The 22,793-nt window shown below is 20.7% G+C and overlaps 4 protein-coding genes and 1 pseudogene across 4 annotated transcripts in view, besides 1 other annotated feature; 2 read left to right on the top strand and 3 right to left on the bottom strand.

Moving 5' to 3' along the window:
* Window positions 1-1,189, bottom strand: part of PADL01_1356200 (glutamate--tRNA ligase) — a gene marked incomplete at both ends in the record, with an annotated part of 2,587 nt that extends 1,398 nt beyond the window's left edge. The window contains 4 exons of the mRNA XM_028684129.1: window positions 1-118; window positions 290-374; window positions 517-603; window positions 771-1,189. The exon at window positions 1-118 is cut by the window's left edge and continues 184 nt beyond it. Of these exons, the coding sequence (XP_028540237.1) occupies window positions 1-118; window positions 290-374; window positions 517-603; window positions 771-1,189 (709 nt within the window). The remainder of the gene's footprint in view (window positions 119-289; window positions 375-516; window positions 604-770) is intronic.
* A 1,318-nt stretch (window positions 1,190-2,507) lies between these two features.
* On the bottom strand, window positions 2,508-3,839 carry PADL01_1356100 (elongation factor 1-alpha; the record flags this gene model as incomplete). Its single annotated transcript, XM_028684128.1, has 1 exon — window positions 2,508-3,839. The coding sequence occupies one exon, from the start codon at window positions 3,837-3,839 to the stop codon at window positions 2,508-2,510; it is 1,332 nt and encodes a 443-aa protein (XP_028540236.1).
* Window positions 3,840-5,295: 1,456 nt separating this feature from the next.
* On the top strand, window positions 5,296-5,787 carry PADL01_1356000 (annotated as a pseudogene).
* Window positions 5,296-5,787: a sequence feature (elongation factor 1-alpha, pseudogene).
* A 1,071-nt stretch (window positions 5,788-6,858) lies between these two features.
* Window positions 6,859-8,453, top strand: PADL01_1355900 (protein kinase 5; the record flags this gene model as incomplete). Its single annotated transcript, XM_028684127.1, has 5 exons — window positions 6,859-6,997; window positions 7,226-7,369; window positions 7,525-7,684; window positions 7,853-8,156; window positions 8,334-8,453. 5 exons carry the CDS (start codon window positions 6,859-6,861, stop codon window positions 8,451-8,453), a joined length of 867 nt encoding a protein of 288 aa, XP_028540235.1.
* Window positions 8,454-9,907: 1,454 nt separating this feature from the next.
* On the bottom strand, window positions 9,908-21,667 carry PADL01_1355800 (serine/threonine protein kinase, putative; the record flags this gene model as incomplete). The annotated part of the gene is made up of 1 exon (XM_028684125.1): window positions 9,908-21,667. The coding sequence occupies one exon, from the start codon at window positions 21,665-21,667 to the stop codon at window positions 9,908-9,910; it is 11,760 nt and encodes a 3,919-aa protein (XP_028540234.1).
* Between the last annotated feature and the right edge of the window lie 1,126 nt (window positions 21,668-22,793).

Here is a 22,793-nt window from a genome sequence, read left to right as displayed (position 1 = left end):
ATGGCGATTTAAAACGAATGGTATATGTAATATTCTGTTCTAATTTCTTTTTAATTTCTTCACTATTCATATCTCGACATTTTCTATTATAAATGTATTTTTTCTTGATCATTTTGGACTACAAAAAGAGAAGAAAAAAAAAAAAAAAAAAAAAAAGGTAAAAGAAAAATAACAATATGTTGATATAAGTATTATACAAGCTGATTTATTTACAATTAATAGTATATAAGAAACTGCTTTTACTTTTATTTATTTATTTTTTTTTTTTATTTATTTAAATTTTTATCACCTTTTCTTTTAATTCTTGTAACTCCTCTTTGGAGCAAAAACAAAAATACGCTTTTCCTTCATTAACAAATTGGTGTGCTATTTTTCTGTAATGTGAAATATATATGTAAAATATGTCAATAATATTATTAAAGCGTAAGTATGAATATAATATATTATATAAAAAAAAGGAGAAGAAAAGAAAAAAAGAAAATTATTTATATTATTTTATTATTATTATTTTTTAACTTGTATAGTTCTATTTTTTCGGATTGTTTATACGGTCCATATTCTCCAACTTTATCGGGTCCCTCATCCCAGGTTAAATTGAGCCATCTATAATAAAAGGAAATAATAAATAAATAAATATATATATATAATAAATAAGTATATGAATAAACTTATCACACGGATACACATTTATATTATATATAAAATGAATTCATAATCACTAATGTACATATATATATATATATATATATATATATATATATATATTGTACTTTAAATCCTTTATTATTTCATCTAATGAATTTTTGGTGTTTCTTTTGATATCTGTATCTTCTAGTCGAAGTATTAGAGAACCATTCATTTGTTTTGATAAAATATAATTATATAAAAAAGTTCTACACCCTCCAACATGTAAAAAGCCTGTTGGGCTTGGAGCAAATCGTAATCTTACTTTACCTTCAGCAATATCATTAGGAATTATTGAATTATTTTTTATACACTTTATTCTTGAATTATAGGAATTCTTTTTATTATTATTTAAGATGAAGGAACATATGTATTTTTTATCATATGGTGTATTTATAGGACATTTTGGATTACCATAATACGAATATCCAAATAAATATTTTGGTTCTATGATATTCAAATTAATTATAATTAAGGTGACCAAAAAAAGAAAAATATATTTCATATTTCTACATGACACCTATTTCCTCTCATTATATTAAAATTCTTAAATACATAAGAAATATAATATATATATATGTAATTACACAAATTATTTAGTTCTTTATTACTTAATTCTCTATTATATAATTATTTTTTTCATTTTTATAAAAATATAATTTCCTTCCTTAATTTCATAAATTCATTAAAAAAATAGAAAAGTGATATATATATATACTTATAGGTATATATATTTATATAATAATTTTAATATTGTTCATATGAATTTTCAATTATATTTTTCCCCCCCTTTTCCTAACTGAAAATCTTAGGTATGTATAAGGTATATTATATAAACATTAATTCTTTATTTATTTTTCTTTTTATGATTTTATAAAAGAAGAGATAATTGAATAATTCTCAACAAATATAATAATATATATAATATATTATTATATATATTAAATTATACTAAAATGAGAAAAAAAAAAAAAAAAAAAAAAAAAATAAACATATAAATAAATTTAAACAACTTGATAAATATATGTACCGAATAAGCATTATTCTAAAGAACATAAAATAAACATATTAAATATAATTAATTGTACATATACTATTTTTATTCAACCGGTAAAAAAACAAAAATATATAAAATAAAACAAAATAACTAATTGTGACTTCAGTTATGAGTATTTAGAACAAATATAATAAATTCATTGATAAAAAGAATATAAGAAAACTATGTCTTATTTAAAAACGATTATATGATAATAAAGTTTTTTTTAACATTTCATCAAATCCACTATATATGGAATGAAAAAAAAAAAAAAAAAAAAAGAATACGAGAAAAATGTAATATTATTGAAATGCTACAATTATTTTTCATTTGTTTAAGTAAATAAATAAACATAAATATATATGTTTATATATATATATATATATATATATATATAATATAATCTTTAATATATATTAAATGATTTATTTTATCCGATTTTCTTAATTAGTTAAAAGTTTATATAACTATATTTTATTTATTTTATATTATATTGTAATAGTGTATATACTATTATTTTGTATTAAATACTTTATGAAATAAAAAATTAATGTAAAAACTGCCATAATAATGAAATTATATTTATATATATATAATTATTTTAATTTTAATATAAATACATGCATATATATATATTCCTTTTCTTTTTTCATTTTTATTTTATAAATATATATATATATAAAAAAAAAAAAAAAAAAAAAAAAAAAAATTAAAAGATATTAAATATATAATATATGTATATTAAAATATAAATTTATATAAAGAAAATATAAATGATTAATTACATTTATTTCTTGGCTGGTGCTTTAGCTGTAACAGCTCCGGGTTCTTTCTTTTCAACTGATTTAATAATACCGACAGCAATGGTTTGTCTCATATCACGAATAGCAAATCTTCCTAATGGTGGATATTCAGTAAAGGTTTCAACAACCATAGGTTTTTTAGGTTCTAAACTAACTAAAGCTGAATCTCCAGATTTAATGGCTTTTGGATTTTCTTCAACAACTTTACCTGAACGTTTGTCGATTTTAGAATCAATATTTAAAAATTTACATGAAATGTGAGATGTGTGACAATCTAAAACTGGGGTATATCCATTTTTGATTTCACCAGGGTGATTTAAGATAATAACTTGAGCAGTAAATTTGGAACATCCTTTTGCTGGTTCATTTTTGGTATCTGAAGCGACGTAACCTCTCTTAATTTCTTTAACAGAAACGTTCTTTACGTTAAAACCAATATTGTCTCCTGGTCTGGCTTCTTCTAAAACTTCCTTGTGCATTTCAACTGATTTACATTCAGAAACAACAGCTGATGGAGCAAAGTTTAAAACCATACCTGCTTTTAAGATACCAGTTTCAACACGACCTACAGGGACAGTACCAATACCACCAATTTTGTAAACACCTTGGAGTGGAATTCTTAATGGCTTGTCATATGGTCTCTTTGGTGGTTCCATAGTATCAAGGGCTTCTATTAATGTTCTTCCTTTATACCATGGTGTTTTATCTGATTTTTCAATTAAGTTATCTCCTTCAAAACCTGAGATGGGAATGAAGTCAACTTTATCAGCTTGATATCCTACTTTCTTCAAGTAATCTTTAACTTCTTTTTTAATTTCTTCATATCTGTCTTCAGAGTATTTGACGGTATCCATCTTATTAACACCAACGACAATTTGTTTCACACCTAAGGTAAATGCTAATAAAGCGTGTTCCTTTGTTTGACCTTCTTTTGAAAAGGCACCTTCAAAACCACCTACTTCTGCTGGGACAACTAATAATGCAACGTCTGCTTGAGAAGTACCAGTAATCATATTTTTAATAAAATCCTTGTGACCTGGTGCATCAATGACAGTAAAGAAATACCTTGGTGTTTCAAATTTCCATAAGGCAATATCAATAGTAATACCTCTTTCTCTTTCTGCCTTAAGTTTATCTAAAACCCATGCATATTTGAAACTACCCTTACCCATTTCAGCAGATTCCTTTTCAAACTTTTCAATTGTTCTTCTATCTATACCTCCTAATTTGTAAATAATGTGACCTGTAGTGGTTGATTTTCCACTATCGACGTGACCAATGACGACTAAGTTAATATGTGTTTTTTCCTTTCCCATTTTGAATATATTTTTTTAATTAATATATAAGAAATTTTTATTTAAATGTAAAAGAAATATATATCTTTCAGATTTTCTTTGGTTTTTTTTTTTTTTATTATCTTTTTATAATATAAAATATATATAATATATTATTTTATATTATTTTTGAATTGGTAATGTGAAAGAAAAAAAAAAAAAATTTACAATAAATTATATGAAGTGAATAAATTTAAATTTTATTATTTATTTTATTACATATATAATATTATATTTTTTTTTATTAACATATTTTTTATTATCTTAAAGCTTTATTATTGAATTATATGTATAACATTAAAAAAAAAAAAATTATTATAAATTTTTTTTTTTTTTTTTTTAACATAGGAAGGTATAATATATATTATATATATATATAATAATATTAAATATATATATTATGTGAAAAAAAAGTAATATATACGTAAATTTTTATAATTATACATTATTTATTTATAAATCCGTACTGGTATCGATATGGTACATATAATTTTATGTTATAAGATTATTTAAGTAAATGTAATATTATATACTCTATAGTAAATTTATTGAAATACCCATAATATTAAATGTATAATAATATTATAGGTATAACATAAATAATAAATTGAAATACTTTTAACATACATTTATTTATTATATGTTTTATTAATTATAAATATACAATAAATAATAATATATATTTATTAAAATTCAGAGGAATACAGATATTTTTATATAATGAGGATAATGAAATAATCTTAATTCGCAAAAAAAAAAAAATAAATAAATAATTCACCTATATATTATATATATTTATATATATATATTTTTAAAAGATTTTTCTTGAGGGGAATAATATATATTCGGTCATATACTAGAAGGTACCTCTTAACGGTTCACCCCTCTTAACCCCATTTATATATCATCCACTATAAAAAAAATGTAATATTAAAAATTACTACGTATATAGTAAAATATATGAATAATATTATTCAAAAAATAAAAAAACATATAAGTACATATAACAAATTATTTATATTATATTTTATATATTTATATATAATGATGAATAATATATATATATATTTAATAAATATGCAGAAAAAAATAAAAATATTATAAAACTAAAATAAAATTATATATATATTATATATATATATATATAATAATTATATATTCCTATATATATGTAAAAAAATATAATATATTTATAAATATATTATATATAAATAAAATAATATATGCTTCAAAAAATCATATAATCATTTATATGAATATAAAAAAAAATGACTTGGTCATATAAATAGTATTTTAAAAAAAAAATTATATCTTATTTCTTTTCCTTTCATTCTTTTTTTTATTTTAATTTTTTTTTTTTTTTTCTTTAATTTTCTTAAATATATATTATTATTATTCTTAAAATTATATTGAAATAAAATCTTACTGAATTGAAATACATAATGAAGTTTTAGAAGAAGCCAGACCAGGAGACAACATTGGTTTTAACGTAAAGAACGTTTCCGTCAAGGAAATTAAGAGAGGTTACGTCGCTTCAGATACCAAAAATGAACCAGCAAAAGGATGTTCCAAATTTACTGCTCAAGTTATTATCTTAAACCACCCTGGTGAAATCAAAAATGGTTATACCCCTGTTTTGGATTGTCACACATCCCACATTTCATGTAAATTTTTAAACATTGATTCTAAAATCGACAAACGTTCAGGTAAAGTTGTTGAAGAAAACCCAAAAGCCATTAAATCCGGAGATTCCGCTTTGGTTAGTTTAGAACCTAAAAAACCTATGGTTGTCGAAACCTTTACTGAATATCCACCATTAGGAAGATTTGCCATTCGTGATATGAGACAAACCATTGCTGTTGGTATCATTAAATCAGTTGAAAAGAAAGAACCAGGAGCTGTCACAGCTAAAGCACCAGCCAAGAAATAAACTAATTTCATACAGAAATATATATAATTAGATATATATATTGAAGTTTTATATTTTATATTTATTTCATATTTATATTTATAATTATATTTTTCCTTTTTTTTTTTTTTTTTTTTTTTTTTTTTTTGTTTCTTCACATGCTTATGCACATTTATAAAATTATATATTCGTATATATATTTTATTTTCGTGCGTCCAGGAATAATTTTGAACATATATATATAAATATATGTATATATTTATATATTTTGTTCATACAAAATATAACTATAATTTTATTATATGAAAGAAATTAAAGAAAAAAGGAGAAATTAAAAAGAAAATTAACAACAATCTTAAAATAAAAGTTATATTGTTTATAAATATAGAATGATTATTATTATATATAGAAATATTGAATTATATCTAGTAAATATTTAAATAAATATATAAGAAAGCTTATATTCTTCTTCTTGTTTTTGCTTAAATGTAAATATAAATATATATATATATATATATATATATATATATATATATATACGGAATATTTTTTTTCTATCTACATTTTCTTAGCTGATGTGTAAATTATTAACGTGATATATTATAATTCGTTACATTTTTGTATAGCTCTTTCATTAAAAATAAAATAAGATAATTTAAAATAAAAAAAACAGATAAGCGAAGAATGAAAAGAATGTTTGTTAAAAAAAATATATATTTATACTATTCATAATTTCAAATTTATTAACTTATTAAATTAAGAATAAAAATATAAATGTAATAAATAATTATAAGTAAATTATATATGTGTAAATTTATCAAAATAATATATATTAAAACATATAAATAATATATAAGCAAAAATATAACAATATGAGCTAAAATAATATATATATATATTGTGTATAAATAGTGACTGTTATATTTCCGCCTTTACATGTTTTTATATTTTGTAATAGTAAATTTACTTCTCATATTTTTCATTTTAAAAATATTTTTTTGTGTTTTATTTATTCTAATGATAAAGTGAATACAATATTGAAAAAAGAAAAAGTAAAAGCACACAATTTGTGATTTTTACTTAAGTATAAACATGGAGAAATATCATGGTTTAGAAAAAATAGGAGAGGGAACATATGGGGTAGTTTACAAAGCCCAAAATAATTATGGTGAAACTTTTGCCTTAAAAAAAATTAGATTAGAAAAAGAAGATGAAGGAATTCCATCAACAAGTACTACAAAAATATATATCATATAAAATTTATATTACTACATATATATATATATATATATGTATATTTATTTATGAATATTTTTATATTATTAAATGTCCAGGTTAATATTACTAATACTTTCACATAACATATATGATTAAAATATAAAAGCAAAAAGGTTTTATATAAATTTATTTGATGTACATAATTTCCTAATTTTTTTTTCTTTTAAATTTTCCTATATAGCAATAAGAGAAATTAGCATTTTGAAAGAATTGAAACATTCCAACATAGTGAAGTTGTATGATGTCATACACACAAAGAAAAGATTAGTTTTAGTTTTTGAGCATCTTGATCAAGATCTTAAGAAACTTCTAGATGTTTGTGATGGTAAAAAAATATTAAATGAACACTTTTTTAATGTATTAATTATGGAGCGTGGAAAATGTATAAGAATATATATATATATATATATATATATATATTTATATTTATATTTATTTATTTTATTTATTATTTTCCATTTTATAAACTACACTGTATAGGAGGGCTGGAATCCGTAACAGCAAAATCATTTTTACTTCAGCTTCTAAATGGCATAGCTTATTGTCATGACCGTCGTGTTTTACACAGAGATTTGAAGCCCCAGAATTTATTAATAAATAGAGAGGGAGAATTAAAAATTGCCGACTTTGGGCTAGCAAGGTAAATAAAATATGTATTAAATGTTATAATATTAGAATATTTAATTTTATGTATTTATATAATCGCCAGATATAATATTATTTTTTATTGTATTAAGAATATAACAAATATATAATAAACCCAATAATTATAATAAATATTCCAATTTTTATAATTAAATATTTCCAGAGCATTTGGAATTCCTGTAAGGAAATATACACATGAAGTAGTAACCTTATGGTATCGAGCACCAGATGTTTTAATGGGATCAAAGAAATATTCAACTACTATTGATATATGGAGTGTTGGATGTATATTTGCTGAAATGGTAAATGGAACCCCATTATTTCCAGGGGTATCTGAAGCAGACCAATTAATGAGAATATTTAGAATTCTAGGAACACCTAATTCTAAAAATTGGCCTAATGTAACTGAACTACCAAAATATGATCCTAATTTTACCGTATATGAACCTTTGCCATGGGAATCATTTGTAAACAAAATATGAAATAATAAATAAGTACATATATATATATATATATATATATATATATATATATTTATATATTTATATTTGTGTGTCTATATAGAAATAATATTTATTTCTTTTTATACTGGTATATAAAATATATATTATTTAATACACATATTTTTTATTTTGTCTTTATAGTTGAAGGGATTAGACGAATCTGGTATCGACTTGCTTTCAAAAATGCTAAAGCTTGATCCAAACCAAAGAATAACAGCTAGACAAGCTTTAGAACATGCATATTTTAAAGAAAACAATTAATATAATTTGGGGTAAATTATATATATATATATATTTTACACTTTTCTTATTAATCATTGATTCACCATTTGCAACAAAATAATAGTATAAAATTCTTGTAGAATAAATTTGTGAAATACATAAAAGTAAAAAAACATATATGTATTATTTAATGAAATATTTTTAGTTGTATATATATGTGAGGATTATGTATTAACAATATATTATATTATTCCTAATATATATATTTTTTTTTCTTTTACTTTCATTCTGTTTTTATGTATTGAAATTAATATATGTATATATATTCTTAAATTTTTAAATTAAACATTGTTTTTAATAGAATTTTTAAATTCTCAAAGTGTATAAATAAACAAACAGGAATTATAATATGTCTAATATATATATATATATGTATGAATAAAGAAAAAGGAAAGGGTTTATATAATATAGTATAATCAAAAGTATTTTATAATGTTATTGCATAATGTGTATTGCTTATAATTAATATTATTCACTTAAGTTATAATATTCTGATTCATTCCTCATAGATTTATTAGAAGAAATGTTTTTCATTTCTGCTTTTTTTTTTTTTTTTTTTTTTTTTTTTAATAATCTTAAAAGTTTCACTCCATTATATAACAGAATGATTGATTATTTTTTTTTTTAAATTTATATTTTAATTTTTTTTTTTGTTTCTTATTAAATATATAACACATAATAATTTATATCATAAAATATGAAAACTACAAATCATATTTTAATGTTAATCATATAAAAAAATATATAAATAAAAAATGGCTATTGAATTATTGGTATAACACTGTATAAAATTATATATAATTAAAAAAAAAGAAAAAAAAAAAACAAAAGAATTATCTAAATGAATATATATATATATATATATATATTTATTTATATTTATATGTATCATTGAACCACATAAGTTTCGTGGTTTTGAATATATGAGTTATATAGAATCATTTAATTATTCATTTGAACTTTTGTTCACCAAAAGTATCCAAATTTATAGGAAATACATAAACAATTCTATATGGTTATATGTATATAAAATAGTTTTTGTCTGCTTATTTTTAATGACAAAGAAAGTTTTATTAATTCATTTTTTTTACATATCATTAATTTGATGCATCAGAAAAACTTTTAATAATCCTCTTGGTTATATTTATTTATAGAGCCTTTTGAATTTTTTTTAAAGGATCATTATGATTCTTCCTAAATTTGAAATGATATTTATTAATCAATAAAAATTATCTTTTGATGTAAATTTATTGATATTCTTTTATAAATATTATTTAATTTGTATATACTTTAACTTTTCAGTTGTACTACTACTTACACTATTTATTCCCCTATGTATTATATAGCTATTTTTATTAACGAATTTATTTACACTTTTATAATGAGCGTTTATAACTTTTTACATTTAAATATATTTCATATTAATAACAACTTTATGTTGCCTTATTTAAAATTGTAGCACTAACATTTCTTTTTATATTGAAGTTGCCATTTAATTTTTCTCTGTTATCAGACTTTATAAATTCTGTACCTAATGCTTCGATTTTTTTAGTCATATTGGTATTTTCTGTACTATTGTTAAGTGAATTTATTTTTTTAAGATTTACCATAAATAAGGTACTGTTACTTTTTTCTATCCTCTTATTATTATTATTATTACTGTATGTACTATTTATTTTTTTCATTCCTAAATTATTCTTATTACCTATATTATTCATACCATATGTATTAAGTGTATATGTTCTAATATATTCTTTGGATACAGGTTTTGTCACATTGTTTTGTGTCAATAATGTATCTTTTTTATTATTTGACATAACTGGTATTATTTTACCACTAATAGTATTGATCTCACTTTTATTTTTTACATGCGAGGTATTTCTTCTGTTGAAATGAGTATTCATTGTTTGACTTATCTGACGATTATAACTATTTGATATAGTAACTTTTTGTTCACTATGTAAACGTTTATTATATTGATAAGATGATATATTAGATTTCGTATTTTCCTTATTTCTTATATTATTCATATTATTTAAATTTCTACCACCATTTAAATATGCTTGTATAGATTGATTATATATATTCTTTTTATCATTCATAATATCCTTATTAGTATTATTGTTTTGGTTTATATATTGTTTTTCAATATGATGATTATTTTTTATAAATACATTCACATTGGAATTTTTATTCTCTTCTTCTTTTGGTGATTTTCTATAAGCATTCATATGATCAATATTGATGTTAGGTAAGGTTGAGTAATTTCGTTCAACACTTGATGTATTGTTTGTATTATTCTTATATTTAATATTACTAAAAGTATAATTTCTTTTAAGTTTGTTACTATTTTTTGTTGTATCTGAACTAGAAATAACACCTTCTAAATTTTCAAAAGAAACATGTTTCATAATATGTCCTTCAATGATATTTAATTCTTCTTCATCAAACATCGTATCCGAATCCTTATAGTTTTTAATTCGACTAGGTAATGTTTTATAATATTTTTCATGCATATTATTCATTTTATTATCTTTTTCTTCATAATAAATATTAGAAGATATATTCTTATTATTATTACCATACATATTAGTTTCAGAATATATATTTTTAACATTATATTTATTGTGCTTATCGATTTTTTGTGTATCATCCATATTATAATAATCACAATTATCATTATATTTTCCATCCCTATTATTATTATTATTATTATTATTATTATTATCACTCATTTTCTTTTCATTATCATATATTCCCTTTTTATCATCATTTTCTTTTTTATTCTTATCCATTACTTCAACTTCTTTAACATCATCTAATTCATCATTCCTATTAACACAATTTTGAAAATCCAAGTGATCTAATTTCTCATCATCATTTTTAGAAGCATATTTTCTTTCGTCCTTCTTATATATATTATCTTTGTTTAATAATAACAATTTCTTTTGTAGTTCTTCTTCATATTTTGTATCCTCAGTTTCTGTGTGCACAGAATCATTTACTTTCATAGGGGATCTTTTATATTCTGAAAACTTTTCATTCAATTTTAGAGAATTATCTCTCTTAGATGATGATATCACTTTATTCATTACAACATGTTTTGAATTTTTCATATTATTTGTTATAGAAGAACTTTTGCATGTATTAATAGTTGTATTTAATAAATTATCCGATTTATTAAAAATTTTGGCACTTTTTGTTCTTCTGTTATATTCATTATATGTTACATAATTATTCTTCTTATTTAATATATTTTCTTCCATATTATTAGATTTCTTATGAATATTTGTGTCTATCTTACTTTTTACATTAGAAAGATTAAGGTTTCTATTAGATACAACATTTGTGTATAATTTTTTTTTTGTATTAAATTTATTTTTATAATTACTAACTACATTCTTGTTGATATTACTGTTTAAACATTCTTTCTTTTGTATAATATTTTTTTCTATATAATTTCCATTACCTTTTTGCAAGTGTGTTTCATCACGATTTTCATCTCCTTTAATTTTGTTGGCTATATTATTAATTTTGTCGTGAAATGTATTTTTAAAAGCATCTAAATAACACGACAAATCACTATCTGAAGAAGAAAGACGTAAATGTTTTATTCCTTCACTTTTACTCCTTGATATTTTTTCATTATTTCTTATTATATTTTTTTTGTTTTCATTATTTTTATGTTTTTGTATTTGTTCTTTGTTTATATATGTTGGTAAAATGGTAGGTTTCGCATTTTGTCCCAATTTATTAGTTGATGTATATGTTACATTTCTAGCCATTTTAACATTTTTTAAATCTTCACTTTTATTATTAAATTCTTTTGAATTGGAACCTCGTAAAAATTCACTTGTTGATCTTTTGTTATCATGAATATTTGATAAATTTAGAATATCCTTAGAATTACATTCCTTATTATATATGTCTAAAATTTTAGATTTTTTATTAATATTATTTTGACTATCCATAGTATTGTATAACAAATTATAATCATTTTTCATTTTTATTTTTTCTATTTTGCTTTTTAAATATTCTTTTACTTTTGAATTTTTTAAATTGTTTGGAAGTAACATTTTTCTATTCTTTTGTACGCTATTTAAAGTTAAATTATTTTTAATCACATCTTTTGAAGAATTGTTATTTTTTCTATTTTCCATATTATCCATTTTGTTATTTGTTTCACTATATATTGACATATTTTTTGTGTTACTAATATTTTCATTTACACTTTTATTTACATTTATTTTGGATATTTTTTCTTTCATATTAATACAGTTTGAATTATCTCCTTTCATAATTGCATTGTTACCCTTTTTATTATTTAATATTAAATCATTTTGTATTTTCTCAACTTGTACTATATTTTGATCATCATTTTGTTTATTTATTGATAATTTTTTATTATCATATTCATTTTGATTTTCATTCGTATTATTATCTTCCCTTTTATTATCAACTTCTACTTCCTTATTTTTATTTAAGGATGATTTATCATTACAATGATGATTTTCTTTTTCATCAATATTTTCTTCCTTCTTTGTATTTTTATATGTATCTATTTCATTCTCTAATAAATTCAAATTATAATCAACAATATTGTTCTTCTCTTTTTCCGTATGTTTATCATTCTTTTTTAATACATTAATACCTTTCTGTAAATCGTTCAAATTTTTTACTTTCAAACTTTTATTCATAGAATTAGAAGCTTTAATATTTCTACTGATTTTATCATTTGATCTTTTGTCGGTATTTTGTAATTTATGAGCAAACATTTTTTTTGCCGAACTTTTAGCATCACTTTTTAAGTTATGCTTAATATTTATTTTTTTTTTATCTTTTATAATATTTTTCTGGTTATATTTTAAATCACATTTTTTATTCATTTTTTGTTTATCGTTTGTATACATTTTATCATTATTCCTTATATAATCCCTTAAAGACATTTTTTTTTGAGTTTCCTTTGGGATATTATTTTTATTATGTTCTTTAGAATTAGTGTTACATGTTGGAACTTTATATGATAAACTCTTTTTATACATGTTTGCACTTCCTACTTTTATATTATTATTACTATTTATTACTAAATAACGCCTATTCGTGGATACACTTCTTTTATTATTTTTAACAGCATTATTAATTTTATGTCCTGTATTATATGTAAAACTACTATGTTTATTTCCTTTCGTAGTTGAATTAAAAGAAGGAGATTGTTCTTTAACATTATTTAAATTATTACTAATATTATTTTTATTTATTTTTGTTAATGAATCCAAATTGGATAATTCATAAGATATTCTTTTATTTCCATTCACCAAAACATTTTTATGGTTTATTTTTATATCGGACACATTTTGATTCTCATTAACATTATGCATATTTTCCATATCATTATATTTATCTAATGCCATAAATGTTACTTTATTGTTAAAACATAAAGGCTTAAAAGGTACAACATTATTCTCATTATTACTTGATCCTTTTTTTTTATTATTATTAAATTCGATTTTTTCATATTTATGCATATCATTATTTCTTGTTATATTATCTTCAAAATCACTAAAACTATTTTTTTCATTTCCTTTTCCATATTGTGCGTATTCTTTAAATTTATTATTCATATGTGTATTGTTCGATTTGACACTCTTATATTTTTCTTCATTTTTATATTTTTTCTCATTTGAAAAATCGGAATTAGAAGAACTAAGGATAAAATTGTTGGTATAACAATCTTGTCCTTTTTCTCCATTTTTGCAATTTAATTTATTCTTCTGTCCTATGATAAAATCTCCATTATCGCTACTACTCGAATTCATATATTTTTTATCAACAGAAATAAAATCAGGTGTTATTCTTGTTCTAGTTATTAAATTATTATCACCAACAATTTCTTGTTTTAATTCTATTAATGTCTTTTCGTTATTCTTATTTTCTTTATATAAAGAACAAGAATTTGCTTTACATATTCTTTTCTCTTCCAAATCTAACAACCTGTCATCTATATACTTTTCACAATTGAATTTATCATAGATTGTATTCCCCAATTTGGGTATATTCTTTTGAGATGTATTTTGAACACTCTTATGATATTCATTAGAATTATATAAATTATTTAAATTGTTATTATGTGTCTCTTCATGATAATAAGGATTATTTATGTAATAATGTTTTTCATTTTTTTGATTCATATCATTATAACATTTAGATGTATCTATTTTGTATGCATGTATATAATTATAATTATAATTATTCAAGGTATTACTATTATTATTATGTAAGTCTTCAGATTTATCCATTTTATAATTCAAATCTTTATACACACCATTGTCATTCATATCAACATTATGATTCTTATTATGCAGATTATCCTTATGTTCATTGCTACATATTATGTGATCCTTATTATTATCATTACATTTATTAATATTCTCTTCAGATCCTCCATTTTTCATATTTTCAAGGTCATATATCAATTTCTTATTTTTTATATTCAAATATAATTTATTTATTTTTTCTATATATTTATCATACATACTTGTATTTTCATCTATTTTAACAATATTTTTATGTTCTCTCTCTTTACTGATATTTACATTCTTATTACATTCTCCTTTTCCTTTATGTAATATATGTGAATCATTACAATTATGTATATCCCCAACAGAATTATCATTTTTATTATTTTTTTCATGTGTATATTTTTTCCCAAATGCTTTGTTCAATATTTTTGAAAATAAAGGTTCCTTTTCTGTTTCATTATTACTTTGTATTTTCATATCATTAGTTATTTCATCTTTTTTTTCATTTATCTTATCTTTCTTTTCCTCATTAATATATTCATTATTAATATTATTATTTCCATTATTTTTATTAATCGATTGTTTTATGAATAGAGAGTTCTTAACATCAGAAATATATTTTCTTAATATTTCAGTATTTACATCACTTGATAACTTGTTTTCATCATTATTTTTTTTTTCAATCTTCTTTTCTTCCACATTTTGTATCTTTATTAATTCATCTTTTCCGCAATTTATTTGCGTTTCGTTCTGTTGCTGTTCTCCTTTTTCATTTGTAAATTTAAAACCTTCACCATGTTGATCTTTTCTTATCACCTCATCCAAATTAGTATCCTTTAATTTTAAATTTATTTTAGAACATTTATTTTGTTTTATTATATCTGTTGAACCTTCCTTATGAACACATATTGGTATATATGATTTGTTTAATTCTTCAATAGAACTATTTTTTGATACATCATCATTAATATTATTTTCTTCATATTTTATATTCATTAAATTATTGTCAATATGTTTATCTATTTCTTTGTGTTTTATCTTATTCGTTATATATTCATTATTGATACTCACCTCTGTATTCATTGTTTTTAATTTTTCTTCCATTTTTAAATCCTCTTCACTATCTTTTGTATCAATATCAATTTTTTCATTTGTCATCTTATTAATATTTTCCAACGATCCAGAGAAGGAAGATATATATAATGTTGGAATGTTTTTTAATACATGACATTTATCAATATTATCATTATTTACATTTATTTTTTCACATGATGACTCAACCATTTTTTGAAAAACGTCTTTTAATTCGTTGCTAGTTTTATTATCACTTTCTTCTTTTACAGGTGTATGTTGTTTTTCCGTAGTACAATTTTTTAAAAGGTTTTCACAATAAATTTTCTCATTCTTATTATTAAACACATCCATGCTTTTTTTTATATATTCTTCATTTTTTAAATTATCATTATATGTTGTTGAAATGTTATTTACATTCTCTATATCTGCAACTGTTTTTTTCTCCATATAAATATTATTTGTTTCAATTGAATCATTTTGTTTTTTCCCTTTCAGTATTTTTTCAAAATTGTCATTATCAATAGTATCCATTTTGGAAATATCCAATTGATCATTTATTTGTGAATACGTATCACTATATTTAATGACCATCCCATTCGATAAAACATTTTTTATTGTATCATCATTTTTTTTCTCAAAATTGTTATCTTTATTTGATTCGATAAATTTTTCTTTTATAGAATTATATATATTTTCTCTATTTGTTATTATATCATATTCTTTTTTTTTTTTTTTTTCTTTTTTTAAATTTTTAGATTCCCTTATTTTTTCGTTCTTAAATACTTCCCTTACTTTCTTATTTAAACACTTATCTGTGTGTTTTTCTTCTACAACATTGGATATAACAGGATCCTTTATAGTGCTATTTTTATCCAATTTATTTTTATTTTTATTTTTATTGTTCTTCTCAAATTCCTTTCTTATAGCTGTACCCGAAATATATTTAGATTTTTTTTCCTTATTTGAATGATTGTAAAATTGAGATATATTATACTTATTCGAATCATATTCACTAATTGTATCAGATGTTGAATCAATTTTGTCACTCATATACGAATCATCTAATTCTAAATAATCAGCTAATCTTTGTTGTGTTTCCAGTATCAAAGAATACATATCATCCTTTGAATTACTATGTATCAAATGTTTGTATGTTTTTTTACCATTCTTTAATTTGTCATAATTTAAAGAAGCGTTGAGACTACTATTTATAAAACACTGTTTTTTTATTAAATTACTTATGAAATTAAAATCATTTTGATCTTCTTTTTTAAGATTATTTATATTTTGGTTAGTATTTAAATTTTTTTGAAAACTTAATTTCCACATTTGTTGCATCCAAGGATCAGAAGATAATTCACATAGTCTTATTCTTTTATTTACATCAACAACTAATGTCTTTTTAATTAAATCTATAGCTAATGGGTTTACAAAATCTGGGAATTTCAAATTACATGAAAATATGGATTCAACTATTTGAGTTTTTGTACCATCAAAAGGAACATCTCCAACTAACATTTCATATAACAAAACACCGAGGGACCAAATATCAGATCTCCAATCATATCCAGTACCACTAGTTATTTCTGGAGAAAAATAAACTAATGTTCCACATAATGAAGAATGACTTTTTTTACCTAATATCATAGCAGATAAACCAAAATCAGATAATTTAGCATTATCTTTATGATCAACTAAAACATTTTCCATTTTTATATCTCTATGAAATATACCCATTTGATTTAAATAATATAATCCATTAACAACATGACAAAAATATTTATATGCCAATTCATCTGGAATTCTTCTTTTTTTAAAGTTTTTAGATATAGAATAAATACTCCCTTTCGAACAAAATTCTAATACATGATATATATATTCTTCATCTTGCATACAACCATACATTTTTATTATATTTACATGGCTCAAAACAGAATGATATTTTGCTTCTAAATATGCTTGTCCAGCTGCTTGAGATTTCATTATATGATCTTTTGATATTTTTTTTATAGCATAATATTGAGGGAATGTTAAAAATCGCATTTTAGTTACAATTCCAAAACCTCCTTCTCCAATATTTCCTGGATCTGAAAAAATTTCTTCTTCTGGACGAAACAAATTGATATTAAGATCTTTTTCATATTTTATAAATGTATCATCTAATAATGAATTAAAATTTAATGATTCTAAATAAGCTTCAAAGGTTGATTCTGTCCACAAATCATTTGGATAAGATATACAAAGTATTGATTCTAAAAATTTTTCTTGCATATATTTCAATTTTTGTTTCCATTTTGTTTCTTCATCAGGTGTGTTATTTACATATGAAGGATCTAGACAATAAATAATTTTATCGATTAAATTACGTTCCTTTTCAGATTTAGGGAGAACAATTAAATCAAATACTTTATCAAGTTTTTTTTGAAAATTATTTGGACTACTTCTCATTCTTTTTCGATTCTTTTTATTCATTAAATTTATAAGTAAGGAATTATGTTTTTTAGATATGCAATGATCCAAGTGTTTATTTTGATTTTTCACTATATTATCACAACTGTTAGTACTATTAATATTATTATCGTTATAGTTATCATTTTTATTATCATCACAGTTATTATTTCTATTATCATCACAGTTATTGTTTATATTATCATCACAGTTATTATTTCTATTATCATCACAGTTATTATTTATATTATCATTATAGTTATCATTTATATTATCATTACAGTTATCATTTATATTATCATTACAGTTATCATTTATATTATCATTTTTATTATAAATTTTACTTATTTTCTTTGACATATCATTCATACGATTCGATGAAGGAAATGCATTAACCTTATCGTCCATATATTCCAAATTTCCCTTTTTAGAATATTCCCTTTCTGTACATCTATTGTTTAATACTTCATCAAATACTTGTTGAATTTCATAATTATCATATGTGCCTATACTACTAGATGATATTTCATAATTTACGATTTTGTTGGAATATTCCGTTGTCAATATAGTACTCCTTTTCCTTTCATTATTACTAGAAAATTGCTTTTTTAGTTCATTAGATAAATTAATATCTTCATTTATATTTTTTTGTCCCAAATATGTATTTGATAAATTTGATGGTAAAGATACTGATGACTTGGCTGATGATGATAATAAGAATCCTTCTATTTTTAAATACATATCCAATTCTTTTTCTAATTGTTTTTTTTCAGTTGAATTTATATTATCATTAATTGTACAACTCCTTTTTTTTCTTCCAAAATTATTATCATAATAATTATCTAAATGAACTTTTTCAGAATTCTTATTTGATAAAAATATATTTTTATTCCCATTTATATATATATTCTTTTTTTTATCATTATGATTTCTTTTAATATTATTCCTCTTTTCTGTATTATATTCTTTTGTATCCTTTTCATTCATATAAGTTTTATTTCTTTTAATTTTGTTATCATTTAATGAATGTATGTTTTGCTTTTTTACCTTATCATTATCTATATTAGCCTTTTCATATATAGAACTTTTTTGTGCTTGTCCTTTATTCAAATTTGTTAGTTTATTTGAATTCCTCAAATCATTAGATTCCTTATCAATATGTGGCATTATATTATCATTTTTATCATTTATGAATGTGTTATAATTCGATAAGGGTTGACCTATTTCATTTGTAATTCCTTTTGTTTCTATTATATCTTGCTTACTTATAGGCCCTTTTACGATACTTATACATTTCATATTATTATCATTTTGGTATTTTTCTTCATATGACATAAAATTGGAAAATGAAAAAATTTTGCATTCTTCTTCATTTTCAATATTTTTTTTATCGTATTTATTTTGTTCATCTAATAAATGGAAGGTATTATGTCTTGGTATATTATACTGTATTTTATGTTCATTATGGGAAATTTCTTCTGAATTTGGAAATTGTTTATTATAATTATAATATAAATTTGCATTTCTATTTTGTATGTTACATTTGCCTTCTTCATCCAAAAATTTTTGTTCTTTGTATAAATTTTTTATTATGTGTGAGTTATTATTTCCCATTTTATTTTCTTCACATATATCATACTTATTATATTTATTTAATAATATAGAGTTTGATGTCTCGTTTAATATTTCAGTTCCTTTAATTTTATCACAAATACTTTTTTTTTTAATACTATTTTCATTTACCTCTTCTTGTAAAATTTTATCATTTGTATAAAAAACATTTGGACAATGTAAATATATATTTTCCAAATTATTTTTTTCCACGTTTGCAAATTCAATATGTCTATTATCCTTGATTTCTTTTTTATTTATTATATTTTTTTCTATTAAATTTTCGTTTTTACGTTTATCAGATTGATCACTTTGTGAATTAATATTTTCGGAGCCTGCAAAATATTCCTTAACCTTTGTAGATAAATTAATATCATGTGATGATAATAAAGATATTGGACATGATGTTTTTACACATATATCTTTTTCTGCATGCACAGCATTATCATTTATTAATACATCATTTTTATTATTTTCTTTTATATTATAATGAATTTTCTTTTCACACATATTGTTATATATATGCTCTGTATTATCTTGGATATATTTACTTAATTTTATTGGCTCATCATTTTTATGAACAAATTCATTTTCCTTCAAATGAAAATTATTATTATTATTATTATTATTATTATTATTAAGCGATTGTTGGTATATATATATATTTTTTTTTTTATTCTTATTGTCAAATATTTGTACGCAATTTTCTTTTCCTATATCTATATTTTCAGCATTCTTATTTTGTAAGCTCAAATCCATTTTTTTATCATTACTATTAATTATATATATTTTTTTTTTATTGTTCAGTAAGTTATTTTTCATTTCATAATTATTATTCAATATATCTACATCATTATTACAATTATATTTTTCCTTATTTGGAATATATGACATGTCTTTATAACAATATTTATATTTATGATTATTTCTTTTTTGTATTTTTTCTTGAAAAACATATTTTTTTTCATTGCTATTTTTTGTAGATAACAGTTTATGAAAATAAATATTATCTTCATCACTTGCATTATTATTAAAATCTTCATATATATATTTATCATTAATTTTGTTTATACGAGTTCCATTTTCACACTTATCATAATATTTTTCATCGCATTTATTTATATCATTTAATGTATTAGTCAATTTATTTTCTATATAACAATTTATATTTTCATTTATTATATATCCATTTTTATTATTATCCAAATGATATTGTGTTCCAACATTGTTATTAATATTCATATTTTGTTTTGTATCTATAAAACAATTTGTGTTATATGATATCTTATATTTATCATTATTATATATTGCATCATTTTTATTTTTTTTGGTTGAAATGACAACATTATTGTTATATCCTTGATTAGGTATATTATTAAGATCATGTAGATTTAATGTATGTATGACCGATCCATAATTATTATATGTATTGTCATATTTTTCATGATCATTATTAATTATTTTGTCATTGTTATATAAGACATAATTATTTAAAGGTACACTTTCAAATCTCACATATTCATTATAAGATATATTATTACAATTATTATTTTTAATTTCTTTTTTATCCATTGATATATTACTAATTATATCTTCTGTCTTTTTATATTTTTTTTCATTATTAGATTTCACCGTATCATTTTTAATTTCATAAAACAATTCATTGTGAGTTTCATTTGTTTTTTGAAATACATTTATATTTTGATACTTCTTTATTTCATTAATATTCTTCTTAATCTTATCCATATAATAATCCTTCATATTAATATTCTGCATGCTACTATAAACCTGTTTTTGTATATCGATATATACACATATATATATATATGTATTTTTACCCTTTTTTCAAAAAATATTTAGTACGTTGTATAAATAAAACATATGAAAAATATATATAAATAATAAAATTTATATATATGATATTCTTCATATATTAATAACAAGGAAATGAAAAAAAGGGTAAATATGTTAATACATATATATATACTTATGTTCAAAATTCGAATAATTAAAAAAAGGAAACAAAACAAAGAGATATACATCGAAAAGAAAGTATGTATGAATATATAATTTTGACAGAAAGAAAAAAAAAAAAAACATAGTCATAAAAAAATGCCAACGAATTGATGGAAAAATAGATATATACTCATCAATATATCTTAGACGAAATAATGGAGAAGAAAAAAAAGTATACATATATAATTATATATATATATATATATATATATATATATAATAACATAAAAATTACAATATATATGTATACATACATGTAATAAATGTTTTATTAATACAATGATCAGAAAAACTCTATGCACATTAATCGTAAATGTTCTTTATAATCTAGAATCCATTATATATTTTATATATTAAAAATTATAATAGTAATAAATATACATTTCATATATGTCTTCAAGAAATATATATCGTAAAATAATTAAATATTTTATTTATCTAATAATTCATTTTGTATATTAAATATAACTACTTCATTTATTTTCCATAGAAACAATCGTTTCGTTCTAAAACAAAATAGACAAACAAAAGAACAAAAGTAAATATACATATATATGTATATATAGACAGATATAGATATAAGAACAAATAAATATAACATAAACATTTATCTATAATATATATTAATATTTAATAAATGAATATCTTTTAAATTAACAAAAAAAAAAAAAAAAAAATGGAAAAATAGAAAAAAATTGACATTGAGCGCATTAAGTGGTACATATATATAATGTGCAATTTTATTATTTATTAAAATATATATATATATGATGTCATAGGTTTTTCTACAAATGTATAAAACATTTTAAAACACAATATAATAAAAATCATATCAAATCAAAATGAAAAGGAAAAAAACAAAGTAAAACTT

Source organism: Plasmodium sp. gorilla clade G2 (genome assembly GCF_900097015.1).
Source record: "Plasmodium sp. gorilla clade G2 genome assembly, chromosome: 13".
NCBI classification, from domain to species: Eukaryota; Apicomplexa; class Aconoidasida; order Haemosporida; family Plasmodiidae; genus Plasmodium; species Plasmodium adleri (nom. inval.).
This window is presented reverse-complemented; position numbering and strand designations above follow the sequence as displayed.